The sequence below is a fragment of the Loxodonta africana genome, chromosome 13, assembly GCF_030014295.1.
Source record: "Loxodonta africana isolate mLoxAfr1 chromosome 13, mLoxAfr1.hap2, whole genome shotgun sequence".
NCBI classification, from domain to species: domain Eukaryota; kingdom Metazoa; phylum Chordata; class Mammalia; order Proboscidea; family Elephantidae; genus Loxodonta; species Loxodonta africana.
In genome coordinates, this window is record NC_087354.1 from 48,683,412 (window position 1) to 48,702,324 (window position 18,913).

Below are 18,913 nucleotides of genomic sequence, written 5' to 3' on the forward strand. Positions count from 1 at the left end.
TTGATCTTCATCAGTAAATGCTTCAAGTCCTCTTCACTTTCAGCAAGTAAGAGTGTGTCACCTGCATATTGCAGGTTGTTAATGAGTCTTCCCCCAATCCTCATGCTGAGTTCTTCTGCACATAGTCCAGTTTTTCCAATTATCTGCTTAGCATACAGATTGAGTAAGTGTGTTGAAAGGACACAGACCTGATGTACACCTTTCCTGATTTTCAACCATGCAGTATCCCCTTGTTCTAGTCAAATGACTGCCTCTTGGTCTATGTACAAGTTCCTCATGAGCACAATTAAATGTTCTGGAATTCCCATTCTTTGCAATGTTATCCATGATTTGTTATGATCCACACAATCAAATGTCTTTGCACACTCAATAAAACACAGGCAAACATCTTTCTAGCATTCTCTGCTTTCAGACAAGATCTGTCTGACATCAGCAATGATATCCCTCTTTCCATGTCCTCTCCTGAATCTGGCTTGAATTTCTGGCCGTTTCCAGTTGATGTGCTGCTGCAACCATTTTTTAATTATCTTCAGCAAAATTTTACTTGCGTATGATATCAATGCCATTGTTTGATAATTTCTGCATTCTGTTTGGTCACTTTTTTTTGGAATTGGCACAAATATGGATCTCTTCCAGTCAGCTGGCCAGGTAGCTATCTTCTAGATTTCTTGGCATAGACGAATGAGGGAGTGGTTTCAGCACTGCATTCATTTGTTGAAACATCTCAACTGGTATTCCATCAATTCCTGGAGCCTTGTTTTTTGCCAATACCTTTAGTGCAGCTTAGACTTCTTCCTTCGATGCCATCAGCTCTTGCTCATATGCTACCTCCTGAAATGGCTGAATGTCGACCAATTCTTTTTGGTATAGTGACTCTGTATTCCTTCCATCTTCTTTTGATGCTTCCTGCGTCATTCAGTATTTTGCTCGTAGAATCCTTCAGTATTGCAACTCAAGGCCTGAATTTTTTCTTCAGTTCTTTCAGCTTGAAGACTGCCAAGTATGTTCTTCCCTCCTGGTTTTCTAACTTCAGGTCTTTGCACATTTCATTATAATATTTTATTTAGTTCAGCTCTTTTACTTCAACAATTCTTCCTTTTGCTTTAGCTACTTGACTTTCTACGGCAAGTCTCAGAGTCTATCTGACATCTATTTCGGTCTTTTTTTTCTTTCCTGTGTTTTTAATGACCTTTTGCTTTCTTCACATATGATGTCCTTGATGTTATCCTACAACTTGTCTGGTCTTCGGTCATTAGTATTCAATGAGTCAAATGTGTTCTTGAGATGGTCTCTAAATTTAGGTGGGACATACTCAAGGTCATGTTTCAGCTCTCACGGACTTGTTTAATTTTCTTCAGCTTCAACTTGAACTAGCATATGAGAAATTGATGGTCCCTTCTACAGCTGGCCCCTGGCCTTGTTCTGCCTGATGATATTGAGCATATCCATTGTCTCTTTTCACAGATATAGATGATTTGATTCCTGTGTATTCCATCTGGTAAGGTCTATGTGTATAAGCCACATAGAGTCGATTCTGACTCATAGCGGCCCTGTAGAACAGAGTAGAACTGCCCCATAGAGTTTCTAAGGAGCACCTGGTGGATTCGAACTGCTGACCTTTTGGTTAGCAGCCATAGCACTTAAATCACTTAACCACCAGGGTTTCCTCTATGTGTACAATCACCTTTTAAGTTATTGAAAAAAGTATTTACAATGAATAGATTGTTAGTGTTGCAAAAATTCTGTCATGTGATCTCCCATGTCATTTCTATCACCAAGGCCATATTTTCCAACTGCTGATCCTTCTTCATTTCCAACTTTCATATTCCAATCAACAGTAATTATCAGTGCATCTTGATTGCGTGTTTGTTCAATTTCTGACTACAGAAGGTGGTAAAAATCTTCAATTTTTTTCATCTTTGGCATTAGCAGCTAGTGACTAAACTAGTTAGTTATATTAACTGGTCTTCTTTGTAGGTGTATAAATACTATCCCATCACTGAAAAATTGTACTTTAGGACAGATCTTGAAATGTACTTTCTGACAATGAATTCCTCTTCAATTTGTCATTCCCAGCATAGCATGCAATATGATTGTCCAATTCAAAATGGCAAATATCAGTCCATTTCAGCTATCAATGTTCAAGCATTCCATTTCATTTTTGACAACTTCCAATTTTCCCAGATTCATACTTCGTAATTCCATGTTCTGATTATTAGCAGATGTTTGTAGCTGTTTCTTCTCATTTTGAGTCATGTCACATCAGCAAAAAAAGGTCCCAAAAGTTTTACTCCAGCCACGCCATTAAAGTCAACTCTACTTTGAGGAGGCAGTTCTTCCCCACTGTATTTTGAGTATCTTCCAACCTGAGGCGTTCATCTTCCAGCACTCTATCAGACAATGTTCCAATGCTATTCGTAAGGTTTTCGCTGGCCAATTTTTAAAGAAGTAGATAGCCAGGTCCTTCGTCCTTCTCTGTCTTAGTCTGGAAGCTCTGCTGAAACCTGTCGACCGTGGGTGAAATACCGGTGGCACAGCTTCCAGCATCACAGCCATACACAAGCTACCATACCTAGTATGACAAACTGACAGGTGAGTGGTGACACTGCCCTTAAGGACAATTTATAAGGAATCACCAACATAAGGCAGTAAATGATGTATGAAAAAGAAGTTGTATAGATAGTGAATGCTATGCAAATTTAGAAATGGCTTGAAGATGGTTTAAAACTGGACCCTGGCTGGACCATGAAGGTAAGTGGACGAGTGCTGGGGTAGCAGCCTCCAAGATGGCCCCCAAAGATCTCTATCCCCTGGTATTCATACCTTTGTGTAATCCCTTCCACTTGAATGTGGGCTGCACCTGGTGACTTCTAACAAATACAATACAGCAGAAGTAATGCGGTATCATTTCTGAGATTAGGTTAAAAACAGACGTGGCTTCCATCTTGGGGACTCCCCTTCACACTCTGAGTTTCTCCTAGATCACTAGCTGCCATGTTGTGAAGATATTCAGGCAGCTTAAGAGAGACCCATATGGTGAGAAACTAAGGGTTACCAGTATCATGTGAGTGGGTTCTCCCTCCCCCAGCTGAACTTTTAGATGAGACTGCCCCAGCCAACACTTAGACTGAAGCCTTGTGAGAGATCTGAACTAGAGGCACTTAGCTAAACCACGCCTGGATTCCTGACCCACAGAAACTGTAAGAACATGAATGTTTGCTGTTCTAAGTTTTGGGTAATTTGTTTAACAGCAATAGATAACTAATAAAAGTACCTTCTAGGCAGTAGGAATGGAACTGTGATGAGTGGAGAGTAGCCTGAGAGACAGAGGTTTATGTCTACAGAGAAGCCCAGGTAGACATGGGGAAAATTGTCTCTAACAAGGGATAATGGACATTTGTGGCACTGCCTTCATGTAGCGGGAAGGGAGACAGGCATGATGTATGCCCAAGACTCTGCTCCCCACTACCAAGCGCTGGAAGAGTAGAGCTTTCCATGATTCCTTGTATATACTCTTACCTCCTTTTTGAACATTTTATTGTAGTTTAAGTGCAAGTTTACAGAGCAAATTGGTTTCCCAATCAAAAATTTACACATATGTTGCGTACTATTTCTGAAACTTGGCTTCACTGTTGGCTATTATTCACTTTCACCGGGAATGTATATGTAATCACAAATAAGGATCAATGGCTTTTTAAGCTTAGTTATGAGCTTTATCTATATTCACTCAAATTCATGAGGCCTCTATATTAGAAGGTACAAGGTGAGGCAAGGTCACTTCTTTCTGACTCAATTCTAATTTTAATAAATCATCTGTTAGGACATATAGCGAAACCTGTGACAGCCAGAATTTGACAGGACTGCCTTATTTTTCCAGGTCTCGCACAATTTCCACCTTTGACAGGATGTAGTCTTACCACTTTTCTACCACTTCTTTTAGTGGAAAATGTGTTAGTTTTCCTTCTCTGACATGTTTCTGCCTTACACAGCTTCCAGCTTTTACATGTTTTACTGTATTACATGAAGAATATTTCAAGCAAGTTTTATTATTTTTATGTTTTGTTTATACTGGATACTAAAATCATCTTTACAGTAAAGCACATATGACACTCTAAAAACTAAATAAAGTACCATGTGGTCTGAATTGTAAAGTGATGGGCTGCTAACCGAAATGTTGGTGGTTCGAAACCGCTAGCGGTTCCTTGGGAGAAAGACGTGGCAGTCTGCTTCCATAAAGGTTTACAACCTTGGAAACTCTATGGGGTCACTTTGAGTCAGAAACGATTTGACAGCAGTGGGTTTGGTTTTTTTGGGGTTGGATCTAAATTGTATAAACTGATGTACATTAAAATCTTTCTATTGAGGGAAAAAAAAGTAGCTTCAAATCCAGGACCCTGAAAAAATTATCATAGTTGTAAAGCATTAGAACTTGCTAGAAGCAACCCAGAATAAGCTTCATTAAAATCCAAATTCTGCCATTAACTTCTTCCGTAAAATGTCCACTGAAATTAGTAGAACAGATGTGAACAAAGCCAAGAAAATTTTGCCTTTACAATCATCTCACCTGAGTGAGGGAAAAAAAATTTTTTTTATAGTATTTACTTTGGGATCTAAAAACGGCTATTTTACTTACCATTTGGAAGCCTCAGGAGAATACAAGTTCTCATCAGTAACAGGAGTCGTTAACACATGTTGGTTTACAACACTTAAATACTTCTCAATGTGAATCTGTTACAGAAAAGTCAAAGTTTAGACCATTAGAGTGGACCTAAGTTATTCAGCTAATTTACTCCATCCCATTAGGTTAACACTCTGAATCATGTAATTAAGCCAAAAGATACAACATGCTATGTGTTTATTACATGCCTAAGGTATCATTAGGCATCTCAAGGCCAAATTACTTTAACTATCCCAAAAAGCACAATAAACAACTGCGACCCAAAGCTTGGATGACCTGTAGCACTCTTCACAAATGAAACTGTGTATGTACAGTAGTCAGTAAATTGCTCAGCCAGGAAAATTTAATAGGCAATACCGACATGGAGTAATGTCTTTCTCTTACAGGGACTTCATGCAACATCAGAGTAAAGAATCTGGCCTTTAGGTAACAGATTCTTTGAAATGGCTAATCCAAAGACTCTAGCTGGGTCCAGTCCTCTCACCATTAGGTAATATAGGACAATGAAGTATTACGCTAATGAGGCTACAAAATACCCTGCATTTCTCACAGCCTCAGAGATAACATGGTAGACTGAAAGTCTGAAGCAAGAGCAAAATGCTGACAATAAGAGGCCTAGCAGGTGGAGATGGGACCTTATTTGGAAGATGGACCCCGTAATCTAATGCATTCTTGTTTCATAAATTGTTATTATCCAGTTCTTAGAAGTGGGTTCTCCACAGCCTTTAGATCCATTACGACCAAGTCCCTAGATTATCTACCTGATTTCTCTGGTCCAAAATTGGTGTCTTTAGTTTTACCCATGATTATAATATTACAAAAACATATAATCTCAAAATATTTAAGCTATTAGGGAAAAGTCAACTCTTATATTTTTAAAATCACGTTTTAGGGATTGTCACTATGTAATTTTACATAATCACCATGTCCTTAAATTCTTTGTGGAACAAGATTAGATGTAAATCAATCAATCAGTTAACAATCAGCACGACCATTAATAAATGAACAGAATGAAAATGCTGATGGCCACCCCAAGTCCATATCTGTTACAAAATTACAAAATGTCCTACGAGAACCACAATTCTTTTAGAGAAATCTCTATTTCCTTCCAGAATTTTATTTAATATCCAATGTTCTACTTACTCTTAACCCCATTTCTGTCCTTTCGATTGCTGTTTCAAGATTCTGAATGTCTAGAGTCTTTCCTTCTCCCTCAAGTGGGAATTTTGTTAATTTATTCCTTAATTGATAAAGATCTTTATGAACCTGTAGTCATAAAAAAACATAAACTATTAAAAGAATACACATATAGCCCACCTATAACATCTATTTAAAAGGTTTGCAATGTGCTTGAATTACTGGAGACAGTAAAGTTGATTTTATGACATTCATTGACAAGGACTACTTCTATTGTTTGAAGGTACTCTTAATTTATAATATTCCACTCTGTCTCTCAGAATTTTGAAAACCTAAGCTGCTATACAATTTTCTCTTTTCCTTCCTCCCATTAGAAGTTGATCCAAGATAAAACTGCAACTCAAATGGCTGCTGCTTTCTCAAGTGGTAAAGCGGTTGAGACAGAGGTAAGAAGTTTGTGCCAGACTCCAATCTCTAAAAATTGGTCAAGAGATAAGAAAACAGAAAACTTCCAACAAAGAGAAGTTCTAGTGGAACCAGTGCTTTTCAAAAGAGTATTCTCTATATGTTGATTGGACCTGTTGGTCTCGTGTGCCACCTCAATCTTGCCCATTTACTCTTCTGAAGAAGCAGGCCTTGTTTTTGTTTATGTAGTTAGAAATGAAAATGATCCACAAAGAAAAAGCAACATATGTTATTACTTTAACATTTTCCTTCAGTTAGTATTTTCCTTGGAAATGATGAACATCTTCTCTCCAATGTCAAGCACCCTGAGAATAAAATGGGCACTACGAAATTAGACAGCAAAAGATTCTTTGCATTCATATTAGAAACCAAACTTCAACAGATAAATATAGATGGTACCAATTATTGTATGGGCTGCTGCCACAGGAAAAAATATTTTGTTTTGCAAATTTAGGAACCGAACACCTGTGTCAGCAATAGTCACACCAATAACAATCTGCAGACTGGGTTGCTAAAGGTACTTTGAAACACTTACCTTTTGTCTGTATCTGGACTCACACATTGATCTAGCCTACGTTATTGATTACTCTCGAATGTTCTCACAGAGCCAAGTATTCAAAAGACCAGAATTTTCATCTTTTCAGTGATGGGCATCACAGACCGGCAGACACATCTGGTCATTTGTACTCTGTACAAATTGTCATGTAAAGCCTTGAGAACTCACAGATTGAGTCTGAATACACGTACTGCTCACTTGTAGACACTAAGGATGAAGATGCACTCCTTTCAATTGTTTTGTCCGAATTACTGCTGCAAATGGATTGACCAGAAATTGTCTAAAGGCATTTGGAAAGTACAAAGAGGCAGTTCCAGGTTAAGCCCCTGTCTTAGTCATCTAGTGATGCTATAACAGAAATACCACAAGTGGATGGCTTTAACAGACAGAAGTTTATTGTCTAGTAGGCTAGAAGTCCAAATTCAGGGCGTCAGCTTCGGGGGAAGGCTTTCTCTGTCGGCTCTGGAGGAAGGTCCTTGTCATCAATCTTCCCCTGGACTAGGAGCTTCTGCGTGCAGGAACCCTGGATCCAAAGGATGCACTCTGCTCCTGGCACTGCTTTCTTCGTGATATGAGGTCCCTGTGTCTCTCTGCTCACCTGTCTCTTTTGTATCTCAAAAGAGATTGGCTCAAGACACAATCCAATCTTGTAGATTGAGTCCTGACTCATTAACATAACTGCTGCCCATCCCACCTCATTAACATCATAGAGGTAGGATCTATAACACACAGGAAAACCACGTCAGATAACAAAACAGTAGACAATCACACAACACTGGGAATCATGGCCCAGCCAAATACATACACGTATTTTTGGGGGACACAACTCAATCGATGACAGCCCTACTTGTAGGCCCATGTATTTTTTGTTCTTCCTCTGAATGCACTGACTTTCCCTTCTCTAATATTTGTAGCTCTGTGTGTCATTCTGTAATTATGCCTGTCAGCTGCTGTGGGAATGAAAACTGCATTGGTGTACTTATCGGGGCGCTAAAGGTTTGGTTTCTTCATTTGTCTTGTGTGGACAACAATACTTCATAGAGTTTTGAGGCAATATGTGATAGGCCTGGTACATAGGAAGAACTCAAAAAAAGGCGGCTGAAAATAATTCCTACCTCTACAACTTACTAGTTACATGATCTCCATGTCTGTCATTCAAATTTTCTGAACCTCTAGTTTCTTCAAGAGAAAAAAAAAAAAAATACCCTACCCCTCGACGGCACCTAACAACAAGCCCTACCTCTTAGAATTGGAAATCCTGGTGGCATAGTGGCTAAGTGCTATGGCTGCTAACTAAAAGGTCAGCAGTTCAAATCCACCAGGCACTCCTTGGAAACCATATGGGGCAGTTTCACCGTGTCCTATAGGAGTCAGAATCGACTCAACAGCAACGGGTTTGGTCTTAGAATTTTTGAATGAAAATGAGGTAATGTGGGAAAAAATGAATGAATATAGGCTTTGGAGCCAGACAGATACGAACTGAAGTCTTGCTTCTTTCTTTACTAAAATGAGGATAGTCAATAACTACCTCTCAGAATTGTGGTATGAATAAAATGAGTTAAGGTATGTAAAGTGTTTTGGACAGTGCTAGCCTCATAGGAGTGCACCCCAGAATGCTATTTCTCCTCTACTGAATTGTAAAACCTAGTATGCTCCTTATGTATAACTGGTACTTGGTAAAATGTTCATTGAATTGAATTGCTCCCTTAATCCTTCTGAAAAGCTTTTTACTTTACTTGCCGGATATTTTCTTACCCCCTTTTAATAACCACCCATCTGTCTGTATAATTGCAACAGAGGCAAGTACTGTAGGAAATGTTTCACCAGACTTGGGTAGGAAAAAGAGATTGTTAAACTCTAAATCTGTACTTTCGTCAGATAGATCCAATCTACCATATTGAAATTTTACATGTCACCTATCATCTCTGTGATCATCAAATGCATTGCTTTCCACACATTTCCTACTTTGAAGAAGATTCGCACTTAGACAATTTGGGGACAGGGCTGCTTAATAAGGAAGGGGAAAGATTTAATTCTGCAAAACATTTGCTCTAGAATTTAAAACAGCCATGAAACTAGATTCTATATTGTCAGAAGCAGTTTCATAATTCATTTTATTTATTTCTGCTAAAGACAGAGTTTGGCTGAGTCTCTCTCATCAATTTTCTTTATCTTTAATTTCATTTGTTTTTATATTATTTGCATCTGGAAAATGAGACAGACGGATTGATAAGAAAGATAGTGATAATATCTAACTAAGCTGTCAATTAGCTCCAATATTTCCAAGGTTGGAATTAACCTACAACTGTTGGATTTTTGAAATATGATTTCCAAAATTAATTAAAAAGCTAATTTTGATTGCATCAAGCACTAATAAAGACATATTAAAAAGATATCACATTATTATTAATGAAGTATAAAAATAAAGCTTCTAAGAGTCACTAACAAAGAAAACATCTAGGAAACTTCCAGAGAACACCACAATACTTTTTCAAGGTTGTTTCTCAAACATGTCATAATCTGTTCAAGGATCAATATACACTGGTTGTATAAGCTTGGGCAAGTTATTTTGCCTCTTTGTACCTTAGTTTCTTCTTCTGTAAATTGGGACTAAAAATTAACAACCACCTAATAGAGTTGTTGCTAAGACCTGATAAAATAATCTAAAGTTCTCAATACAGTGCCGGACTCTCAAGAAATGTTGGCTATTTTAACTATCCCAGAACCAGTGCTGTTGAGTCGATTTTAGTGATGATTATTATGGAAACGCTGGTGGCATAGTGGTTAAGAGTTTGGCTGCTAACCAGAAGGTTGGCAGTTCAAATCTACCAGGCGCTCCTTGGAAAGCCTATGGGGCGGTTCTACTCTGTCCTATATGGTCACTATGAGTTAGAATCGACTTGAGGGCAACAGGTTTGGTGTTTTTTATTTTTTATTATCACTATAGAAAAACCACACTATTCTGGTTAGTTGAGGAAAGATCCATATAAAATCATAAAAAGCCTGAATTATAGGCTTGGGAGACTTGAAAGTGATAAGATATTAAGTAGTTAACAAAATGCTGCCTAGTAGAACTCTATGTAGAAATGGAAATCATATTTCCTGAATTATAAATGAAAATATGTAGTACTTTGATACACGATCTGACAGTAGAACAGAATATGCACCATCAGAACTATCCCAGAAATCTAAACATACAAGGAATATATTTTCAAAATGAGTCACACAAAGAGTTTATTTGTACACAATTTGCAGACATTTTCTCAAAGTATTGCTGTCACTATTAATTTGTACCATCTAAATAAAAAAATATTTTTTTAATTAAAAAAAGGTTTTTCTAAATAATGGTAAATGTTAGTCCAATTCCATTCATTTTTGAGCAGAACAGAAATGATTGGAGACTGAATTAAGGAGCAGATCATTATCCAGTCATCTAGTGTCTATGGGCCCACTCCTGAGCTAGGGATAATCAGATATTCAAAACCCAGCTTGTAATAGGGAGACAAGGCATACCTTGTTGGCCAAATAGCAACACCCATACATAGAGTTCCAATTAAGAATGGAGTAATTCTGGCTAAAAAGGCAAGTTAAAATAAATTCTTCCTCATCTTCTAGGGACTTAAGAGTAAAAAGCAGCCTAAACTTGAAAAGACACAGAAATGTACCTACACAAAACTAAATAATACAAAAGGGCAAGAGGTCAGATCTACTAATTACGCATATTTATGTGTTTAACATTTATGAATGTTATACTTTACAAGACTCCTATGAGGAAGTTAATATTATCTCCATTTTATACATGAGGGAATCTGAGGTTTAAAGAGGTTAAGTAACCCATGCAAGGTAACACAGCTGGTTAATTGGTGGAACTATTCAAATCGAGGCAGTCTGATTCCAGAGCCTTCATGCTTAACCATTATGCTATCTCTCAGAATAAAGATGTATTAATAAGCATCTGATGTACAAAGTTAAGGAGCCCTAGTGGGAGAACGGTTAGGCACTTGGCTGCTAACCAAAAGGTTGGTGATTTGAACCCACCAGCCTTGGAAGCTCTATGGGGCTTTTCTATTCTGTCATATAGGGTCGGTTTTAGTCAGATCTACTTGATGGCACACAACAACAACATACACAAAGTTAAACCCAAATCAAACCCACTGCCGTCGAGTCAACCACAGTGGGTTTCCAAGGCTATAAATCTCTATAGAAGCAGACTGTCACATCTTTCTCCTGTGGAGCCACTGGTGGTTTTGAACTACCGACCTTTCAGTTGGCAGTGAATTGCTTTAACCATTGTGCCAACAGGGCTCCTTTTTAAAGTCAAAGGCTGGTGAAAATGTAGTGGAAAAGGCAGGCTTTAGCTATTTAGAGGACTGAAAAGGGGCAAGTGAAGACTTTCTTTTTATGCCAAGAATGATGGATTTAAAAAGTTTGAGAAGAATGCTTGTATTTTTTATGCATACGGGGTGACCCACATTACTCACAAACGGCAGGATAGTGTAACGGAGCTTTCTGCCTAGGGTCAATCTCCACCACTTATTAGCTGTGTTACCTTGAACAAACAACAACTCTGGTCAGTTTCCTTTTCATAACATGGGAATGATAATAATAGTACATAGCTGACAAGGTTGTTGTAGGGGTTAAAGGAGTTAAAATACAGTATTTACAGCACTTAAAATACTGCATGATACACGGTTTAAGTACTTTGTTAGCTTTGATTACTGCAATTTTCCTTTGAAATTATATTACAGTTTATATTTTACAATGCCATCTAAAGTAGTGGTTCTCAAGCTTGAGTGTGCATCAGAATTATCTGAAGAGCATGTACAGATTCCTGGGTCCCACTCCCAGAGTTCCTGATTCCACAGGTCTGGGGTGGGGCCTGAGAATCTGCATTTCTCACAAGTTCCTAGGTGGTGTGGATGATACTGGTGCTGGAACCACATCTGGAGAACCACTGGTCTAAAGAGTTATTTCACTGAAACACAGACCTAATAAACCATATTAGGGTGAAGCAAGTGGAGATTTAAAGTACCTGTGATTTACAATTATTTGTATATATAAAGAATGCTGGTGACACAATAGTTAAGTGCTTGGCTCCTAACCAAAAGTCGGTGGTTCAAATCCACCCAGTGGCTTCACAGGAAAAAAGACTTGGCAATCTGCTCCCATAACAATTACAGCCTAGGAAACCTTATGGGCCATTTTACTCTGTCATGTAGGGCCCTTATGAGTCGAAATTGACTTGATGGCATACAACAACTTGTATATATACATTTGCCAGAAACAATTTGACTGCCTAGGTTAATGGTAAAGGAAGCCCGTTTTATAGCTTTGGAGAAATTGGGTCAATTTAGAGTAAGAAATGAGTCTAATCCAAGCTATGTATCCTACAGAAAAGGAAATTGAGGCCTACCCAGCTGCGGAGTGCCAGAGCCAGGGGTCTAACCTTAGTACTCTGACTCCCAAACAAGCACACTTTCCACTAGAACTACTGCTTGTTGTCAGCCTGCTTGAAGGAAATCAATTACAGCTCCAGGTAGAAGTGGAATCTGCCCCTTCTGAGAGTGGTGCGGTATGCTCACAAAAACTCAGGATTCCTTGGGAGGGTAGGGGAAAGTCTTCCAATATTTTCTCATTATACACATTCTATGTATTACCAGAAAGAATTCTACACTGTATGCAGAGATCAGCCTCAATTAATCAGGCTAACACATAGGCTCTCTTTCTTTACATGGGCCTTCACTTTGCAAGTCCTGAGTAACCTTTTTATGTAAGTGGGGGCACTGAGCCACATGGACGTGACTATTCTTACTTAGCTCCTCTGTTGCATTTTACAATTCAGTGTCAACAGACATTGATTACTGTAATGTATCCTGGGCTGACCAAACAGCTCCCTCTGGATTCCATTCTGAAGTGAAAAGGCTTCTGGCTTTTCAGCTAGAGCACTCTTGTACACAATACCAAACCACAAGGGGAGCAGCCCTGGGAAATACAATTATCTCAAGGGAAGCTGTGAAACTGGCCTGCAGAAGGTCTGGAAGATTCTCCCCCAGATTCTTGTCTCTTTTTTAGAGATGTTCTAGGCCTGGAGGAATAGAGGAAACTAAAGAGAAAGTTAATTGTTCCTGTAGTCAACATGAAGTATACTTCATGGGGAAGAACTGGCTGTTTCTGGACAAGAGTTTCCATTAGTGTTTCAACTGTTTGGGGTCTGTAAAAATGGGGACCGGGTTTATAGGGGATGTTGGGTGAAAGAGAGGATGATAAGAGTGAGGTAAGAGAATTTGGGCATGATTCACAATCGGGAAGTCTATGAAATGGTTGAGTCCCAAGGCTCGTACTTTGGAAAAGGTGAATTTAGGAAAGTTTCTCCCAGATGGGAGGTAAGAGACCAAAATCCTGCCTGGAAGAACAAGTAAACCCGTTGAAGATCTGAGAATCCTGATAGAATGATCGTAGGCAAATCACTTCAAGCCTTATTCAAATGGAGCTAAATCTAAGAGTTAAAAATAGTTATGCATGTGGATGCATTTTAGAACTGGGATAGGTAAATGTGAAAAACGAACAAACAAACAATAAAATGCCTTAACCATTTCAGAAAATTCTGAAATTTGACGTCATGGCTTCAAATTTTTCAGAACATAATACTTGTAAACGGTGTCTCAGTGCAAGATGGATTTTTTTTTTGCAGTAAACGTTCCGGGTGAGGTGATCTACAGTGTACGGCCTTGGGGTTTTACCAGGAGCAGAGTTTGTGGAACGCGACCTCCAGTGTATGGCACGGGGCTGAGGGGTGGTGCTGGGCTCCTGGACGAGGTCTGGGTGGGCATATTTGGGAGTTCTCTCAGGGGCTGAGGCCCTCGAGGACTGGAGGCAGTCTGGGAGCGGCGCCCCAAACGAGTGGACGCGCGCGAAGCGGCGCTGCTGGGCCTCGCTCCCAGGTGTCTTAGCTGGGCGGGGCCGGGAGAGGCCCGTTTCCCACCTGGATTAAGATGGATCCAATGGGGTCGTAGTTTTCAGTCTCCTGAGCCATGGTCAGGGCCGGGGAGAGTAACCTCCCCCCCGGAGGCGCCATCTCCAGGCGCTGAAACCTTCGGCCAGGGGCGTGTGTCCCCATGGCAACGCTATGCGCGGCCCGGCCTATTCTACCGCGGGAGCGGAAGAGGGGAGCGAGGAAGGAGCCGGGGCGGCCTATCCGTTCCGAGATGGCGCCCTTCCTTGAGTGTCTCCCCCGCACGGCGGCGGCTGTGGTACAGCCCAAGGCGGAAGCGGCTCCTGGACGGAACCGGCGCCAGAGCGCAGCCATGGCCGCGGGCGTCCCCTGTGCGCTGGTCACCAGCTGCTCCTCCACCTTTACCGGGGACCGTCTGGTCCAACGTGAGTAGCGAGGCGGCTGGGCCGGCCTTCAACCCCTCAAGCCTCGGTGGGCAACAGGACCAGGGCCTCAACCTGGACCTTGTCGCCGCCGCAGGTCCTCGGCGGTGGCCTGAGGCTCTCCAGGTTCTTCTCAGTTTCTGTCGAGGTCCCTACCCACGCCCCCAGGTGTCAACCCTGTAACTCTTAAACTTGTTGCTTTTCTGCCTGCCCGGTGCACTACTGCGTTACTTCCAGCATCTGTAAAGTGGGACTGATCCCTGCCCAGCCCACCTCACGGGCTGTTGGGAGGATTCAGTGAGATGAAGACCATAAAAGACGCTCTGGAAACTGTATTGAGCTACACGAGTATAAGGTGCAGAGACTGTTGATACAGTTGTGGCTTTTATTGCTGTCCCGGCTCCTGAGGTAGAGAGTATGTTTCCTCTGACTTTCGTGTGTGTTCAATTACTAGGTTAACCCTTGATGTATGCAAGACTTGTTCTTGTACTCTTTACTATGTGGTTAGTCCCTGCTTTGCCTTCTGAGGTTCTCCACCAATATTAGTTTTAGAGTATTTCTGAGCCTAGTCCCTTTGCCTCTGGACCCTCATATTGGTTGTCAGATTAAGTAAGTCTTAAACCCTAAGTGAAGAGACCATTGTGTTGGAGAGAGCACAGCACGGATCATAGGCTCAACTCTGCCGCTGAAGGGCCCTGTGAAGTTGGCTGTAACTCAAGACACCTTTTTCACATCCATGGCGTGGTGTCAGAGCACTGACTCTTAGCTGTATGATTGTGGGTAGGTCACTTAACCTCTGCCTTTCAGTCTTCTCATCTATAAAATGGGCACAATTAATCCATCATTTACAAGATTGTTGGGCTTCATTTAGACCTGGGTTCAATTTCCTGCCGCTTCACCTCCAGTGCAGCCACTGCCCATCTGTCCTGGAGGTTTAACGGGTTCCTGTGATGCTGAATAGGTTTCAGCGGAGCTTTCAGACTGAGACAGACTAGGAAGAAAGGCTTGGCAACCTACTTCCAAAAAATCAGCCAATGAAAGCCCCGTGAATCATAGCGGCCTGACCCCATTGTGCATGGGGAATTGATGGCACCCTTTTTTTTTTTTTTTTAACAACAGCAGTGTTGTTATTAAAGCATATTATCTCAGTGACCCTCAGTTTTCTAAACTTTAAAATGTACTTATTTAGCAGGGTTATCTGAAAGAAAGGTGAGGTGACATTTGGGAAAGCACTTTGTAAGCTGTATAAAGCATCCTACAATTTTAATTTTTTTTTACACCCACCAAATGTTAGAATCAGGCAGATGTCCCTCCAGCACAGATTTTCTATGACTTAGTTATCGTTTGTGATCACTTAGAATGTTCCTTGCTAGGGTAAAATTTTAATTATAGCACTTATTAAATGGCAACTAACTGCCATTTCCTTACCTCTTAGAAGTGCTCCTTCCCATTGTTTTTTTTTTAACGTAATGTTTCTTTGTAAAAGTAGTGGATTCTCATTAAGTACAATTTAGCATATGGAGAAAAGAAAATGTCATAGTCTCATCACCCAAACACAAACACTGCTAACATTTCAGTGCATTTCCTTCCAGTTTTTCTTCTAATGCATACTTGTTTTTAAATAATTCAAATTATATTTCATATGTAATTTTTATGCTGACTTTTTCACTTCATAAAATTAATTTCCATCACAAATTACATCTAGCAAACATGTCATACTTTGTTCAAGATTCTTAAGCCTCTTGGTATATTTAAATTTCCAAAAAATGTATATCCGTTTTAATTCTCATCACTGAACTATGAAAGTCCTTACGGCCAGCCTCAGAAACCTGTGCTAAGTATTCTGATGGCCATGGTGCTGTATATATCGTATGCTTTAAGGAGCAAAAATTTTTATTTCTTTTTGCTACTCAGAGGCCTGGGACTCAGAGGCCTTATTTGCAGTATTCTAGGTGGATGTCTGCCATTATATAAAAGGGGCATTACTGATTTCCATTGTAGGCTTTTAAAGGGAAATGAAGGCTCAGGAGCCTGAGGGACTTTTAGAAGGCTATCTATAACATGAGAGTAAGTCTCAGGGCCAGAACGCTTTCCACCTCACATATGATTTTAACTTTTATTCTGGAAATATTTATTAAGCCCAGAGCTAGTCTCTTTGCCAGTTACTGCCGCTACAGTGTTGGCTAAGATACTATCCCTGTCCTCGAGAAGGATTTAGTGAAAACAGGTGTATGCTCCACTTGTGAAGATACTGAAACATAGATACTTAAGTTTTAACATCTTACTCTGGTTCCCTAGAAGGAACTTTAGATGGAAAAGTTCCTGGAGACTTGTTCAGATTTAAAGTATATAATGCCAACTCAGCAACCATAAGCCATTCGGTTTCTACTGCTAAACATTTGGAGCAAAATTTGTTCTTTTAGTGAAATGTGGGAATTTGAAGATGTTATAATCATAGCAGGCATTTATATGCATATCCTTTTTTTTTTTTTTTACTGTTCTCAAGCATGTTTTTACATCATTTAATTTGGTACTTGTTTCCCTATGAGGGGAGCCCTGGTGGTGCAGTGGTTAAGAGCTCTGCTGCTGACCAAAAGATCGACAGTTTGAATCTACCAGCTGTTCCTTGGAAACCCCGTGGGGCAGTTCCACTCTGTCCTTTAAGGTCGCTACCAGTTGGAATTTACTGTATGGCAACAGATTTGGTTTGTTTTTTTAATCCCTGTGAAGGTAGTTTATTTCCATATGACAGATGAAGAAATTGTAGCTTGGAAATACGAGGTGACTTGCCAAAGTGCTCACCCAGCACGTGCTGGTGCTAGTGTTCATACTCAGGATTTGTAGGTATGTGAATGAAATGTATTGGAATTCCATAGCAATCAGGACTTTAAGATGGTGGCATTGGTATAAGAAGATGATAGAGAAGATTAACTCCTAAAAGAAGGTTTTGAAATACGCTGACATTTCCATTTCAGAATGGTTAATATCTTAATTTTGAATGGGGGGGGTGAAGAAAAGCTCTGCTTAGAAGACTTATCTTTGAAAAGATCATTATGCATGCTTGATAGTCTGCGGTGTCTGGATTGTTCTTTTCTCCAGTGAGTGAACTTGGAGTAGAGACAGTATATATTAGTCCCTCCTACTTATTTTTAACTTCCAACATTGTAACTCTGCAAGAAAAGAAAAAAAAATACATCAAATGGTAAAAACAAAAGGTCGTTCCAGGTCATCTCTAACATCCGATTCTGTGGTATAAGGTTAATTACTTAGTTTTATGTTGAGTTCGTAATGGTTCTTCACGTGATGTGGCATTATTAAATTTTTCTCTGTGTTTATTTTTTGAAAATTGAAGAATCAAGCCTCAATTTAAAATTGCAGCAGACACCTCACTTGTGGAGTGGAGAATTTGACTTTTTTGTGTTTAAAATTCAGATGCATTTATCCACAGAAACAATCCGCTGGTAGTCAGATTTCTAATACTGTGGTACTAGATAGCTCACTTTTAAGATGAGTAAAATAGGCTTAAGGAGTCCTGGGGCCGCAGTGGTTAAAGCTCTTGGCTGTTGGAACCCACCAGCCACTCTGCAGGAGAAAGATGTGGCAGTACACTTCCGTAAAGATTTAAAGCTTTAGAAATTCAATGGGGCAGTTCTGTGATGTCCTACAGGGTCTCTATGAGTTGGAATCTACTCGAGGCGACGCGTTTGGTTTTGAGTTTTTAAAGTGGGCTTTGGGGAATTACACGGGCAAAGCCAACCATCGTTTATACCTCTGTTTCTTTGGGAAAAACACTTCCTTCTGCAAGACTGGGAGTTTTTTCCTAGGCCTATCAGGCTCTTATACTTACAAATGAATTTTAAAATATTTTACTAAGGAGAACATTCTTGTTTCAAAGGTTGTTGCTGTGGTTTTTGGATGCTGTTGAGTCAGCCCCAGATGCATAGCGGCCCCATGCTCAACAGGATTGGACCGTTGTGATCCATAGGGTTTTCACTGGCTGATTTTTCTGACATAGATCACCAGCCCTTTCTTCCCAGTCTGGAAGCTCCGCCAAAACCTATTTAGCATCATAGCCACTTGCCAGCCTCCACTGACAGATGGGTGATAGCTATGCTTGAGATAAATTGGCTGGGAACTGAACCCAGGTCTCCCAGCATGGAAGGCAAGACTTCTACCATTGGACCGCCACTGCCCCCGCTTCAAAGGTAGGGCTGTAATACAGCTTAGCCAACATAGGCTGGCAACAGAGTAGAGATAAGAGCTTGGGTCTTCTAATTTGCCTTTTTCTGCAGCTGCTTGAGGTATTCTGAGTGGAGCCTTTGGTTTATTTACTGTGAGCATAAGTAATAATTTTTGCTTAAGCAGAGTTGCTTATTTTGTTGTGGTAGGAGGACTCTGCCTTTGATTGGATTGGGAATTTCCAAGTCTTTATTTTCTTCAAAGAGTGAAAGATTGGGCTAGCAAGGTTTACCACAAAGGCCTTCAGTTGTCATCACAGAGTGATTCAGTAGATGGTCAGACTAAAGCAGTGATTTTAGCGGGTAGTGGGGTAGGAACTGACTTTGATTTGTGTTTAGCTAAGTAATTTAAAAAATTTTTTCAATTAACATTTAAAGGGACTCGACGGCACTGGGTTTAAAGGGCGCCTAAGATTTTATGTTCGTTAAAGAAAGGATGTTAAGTCATCGACCTAAAGCAGAGAG

The 18,913-nt window shown here is 40.1% G+C and overlaps 2 protein-coding genes across 5 annotated transcripts in view; one reads left to right on the forward strand and one right to left on the reverse strand.

Moving 5' to 3' along the window:
- The window catches only part of LOC104846711 (IQ domain-containing protein H-like), a 57,193-nt gene extending 43,324 nt beyond the window's left edge, over positions 1-13,869 (reverse strand). The window contains exons 1-3 of the mRNA XM_023558368.2: positions 13,819-13,869; positions 5,822-5,944; positions 4,634-4,728 (exon numbers count right to left, since the gene is read on the reverse strand). Coding sequence (XP_023414136.1) covers positions 4,634-4,728; positions 5,822-5,944; positions 13,819-13,869 — 269 coding nt within the window. The remainder of the gene's footprint in view (positions 1-4,633; positions 4,729-5,821; positions 5,945-13,818) is intronic.
- Positions 13,870-14,109: 240 nt separating this feature from the next.
- Positions 14,110-18,913, forward strand: part of AAGAB (alpha and gamma adaptin binding protein) — a 52,733-nt gene continuing 47,929 nt past the window's right edge. For 3 of the 4 annotated variants that reach the window (XM_023558365.2, XM_064267374.1, XM_003418378.3), the window contains exon 1: positions 14,110-14,213. In XM_023558365.2, coding sequence (XP_023414133.1) covers positions 14,141-14,213 — 73 coding nt within the window. In that variant the 5' untranslated portion in view covers positions 14,110-14,140. Of the gene's footprint in view, positions 14,214-14,624; positions 14,991-18,913 lie in introns of those variants that run through there. The other variant, XM_023558366.2, reaches the window with a different exon arrangement.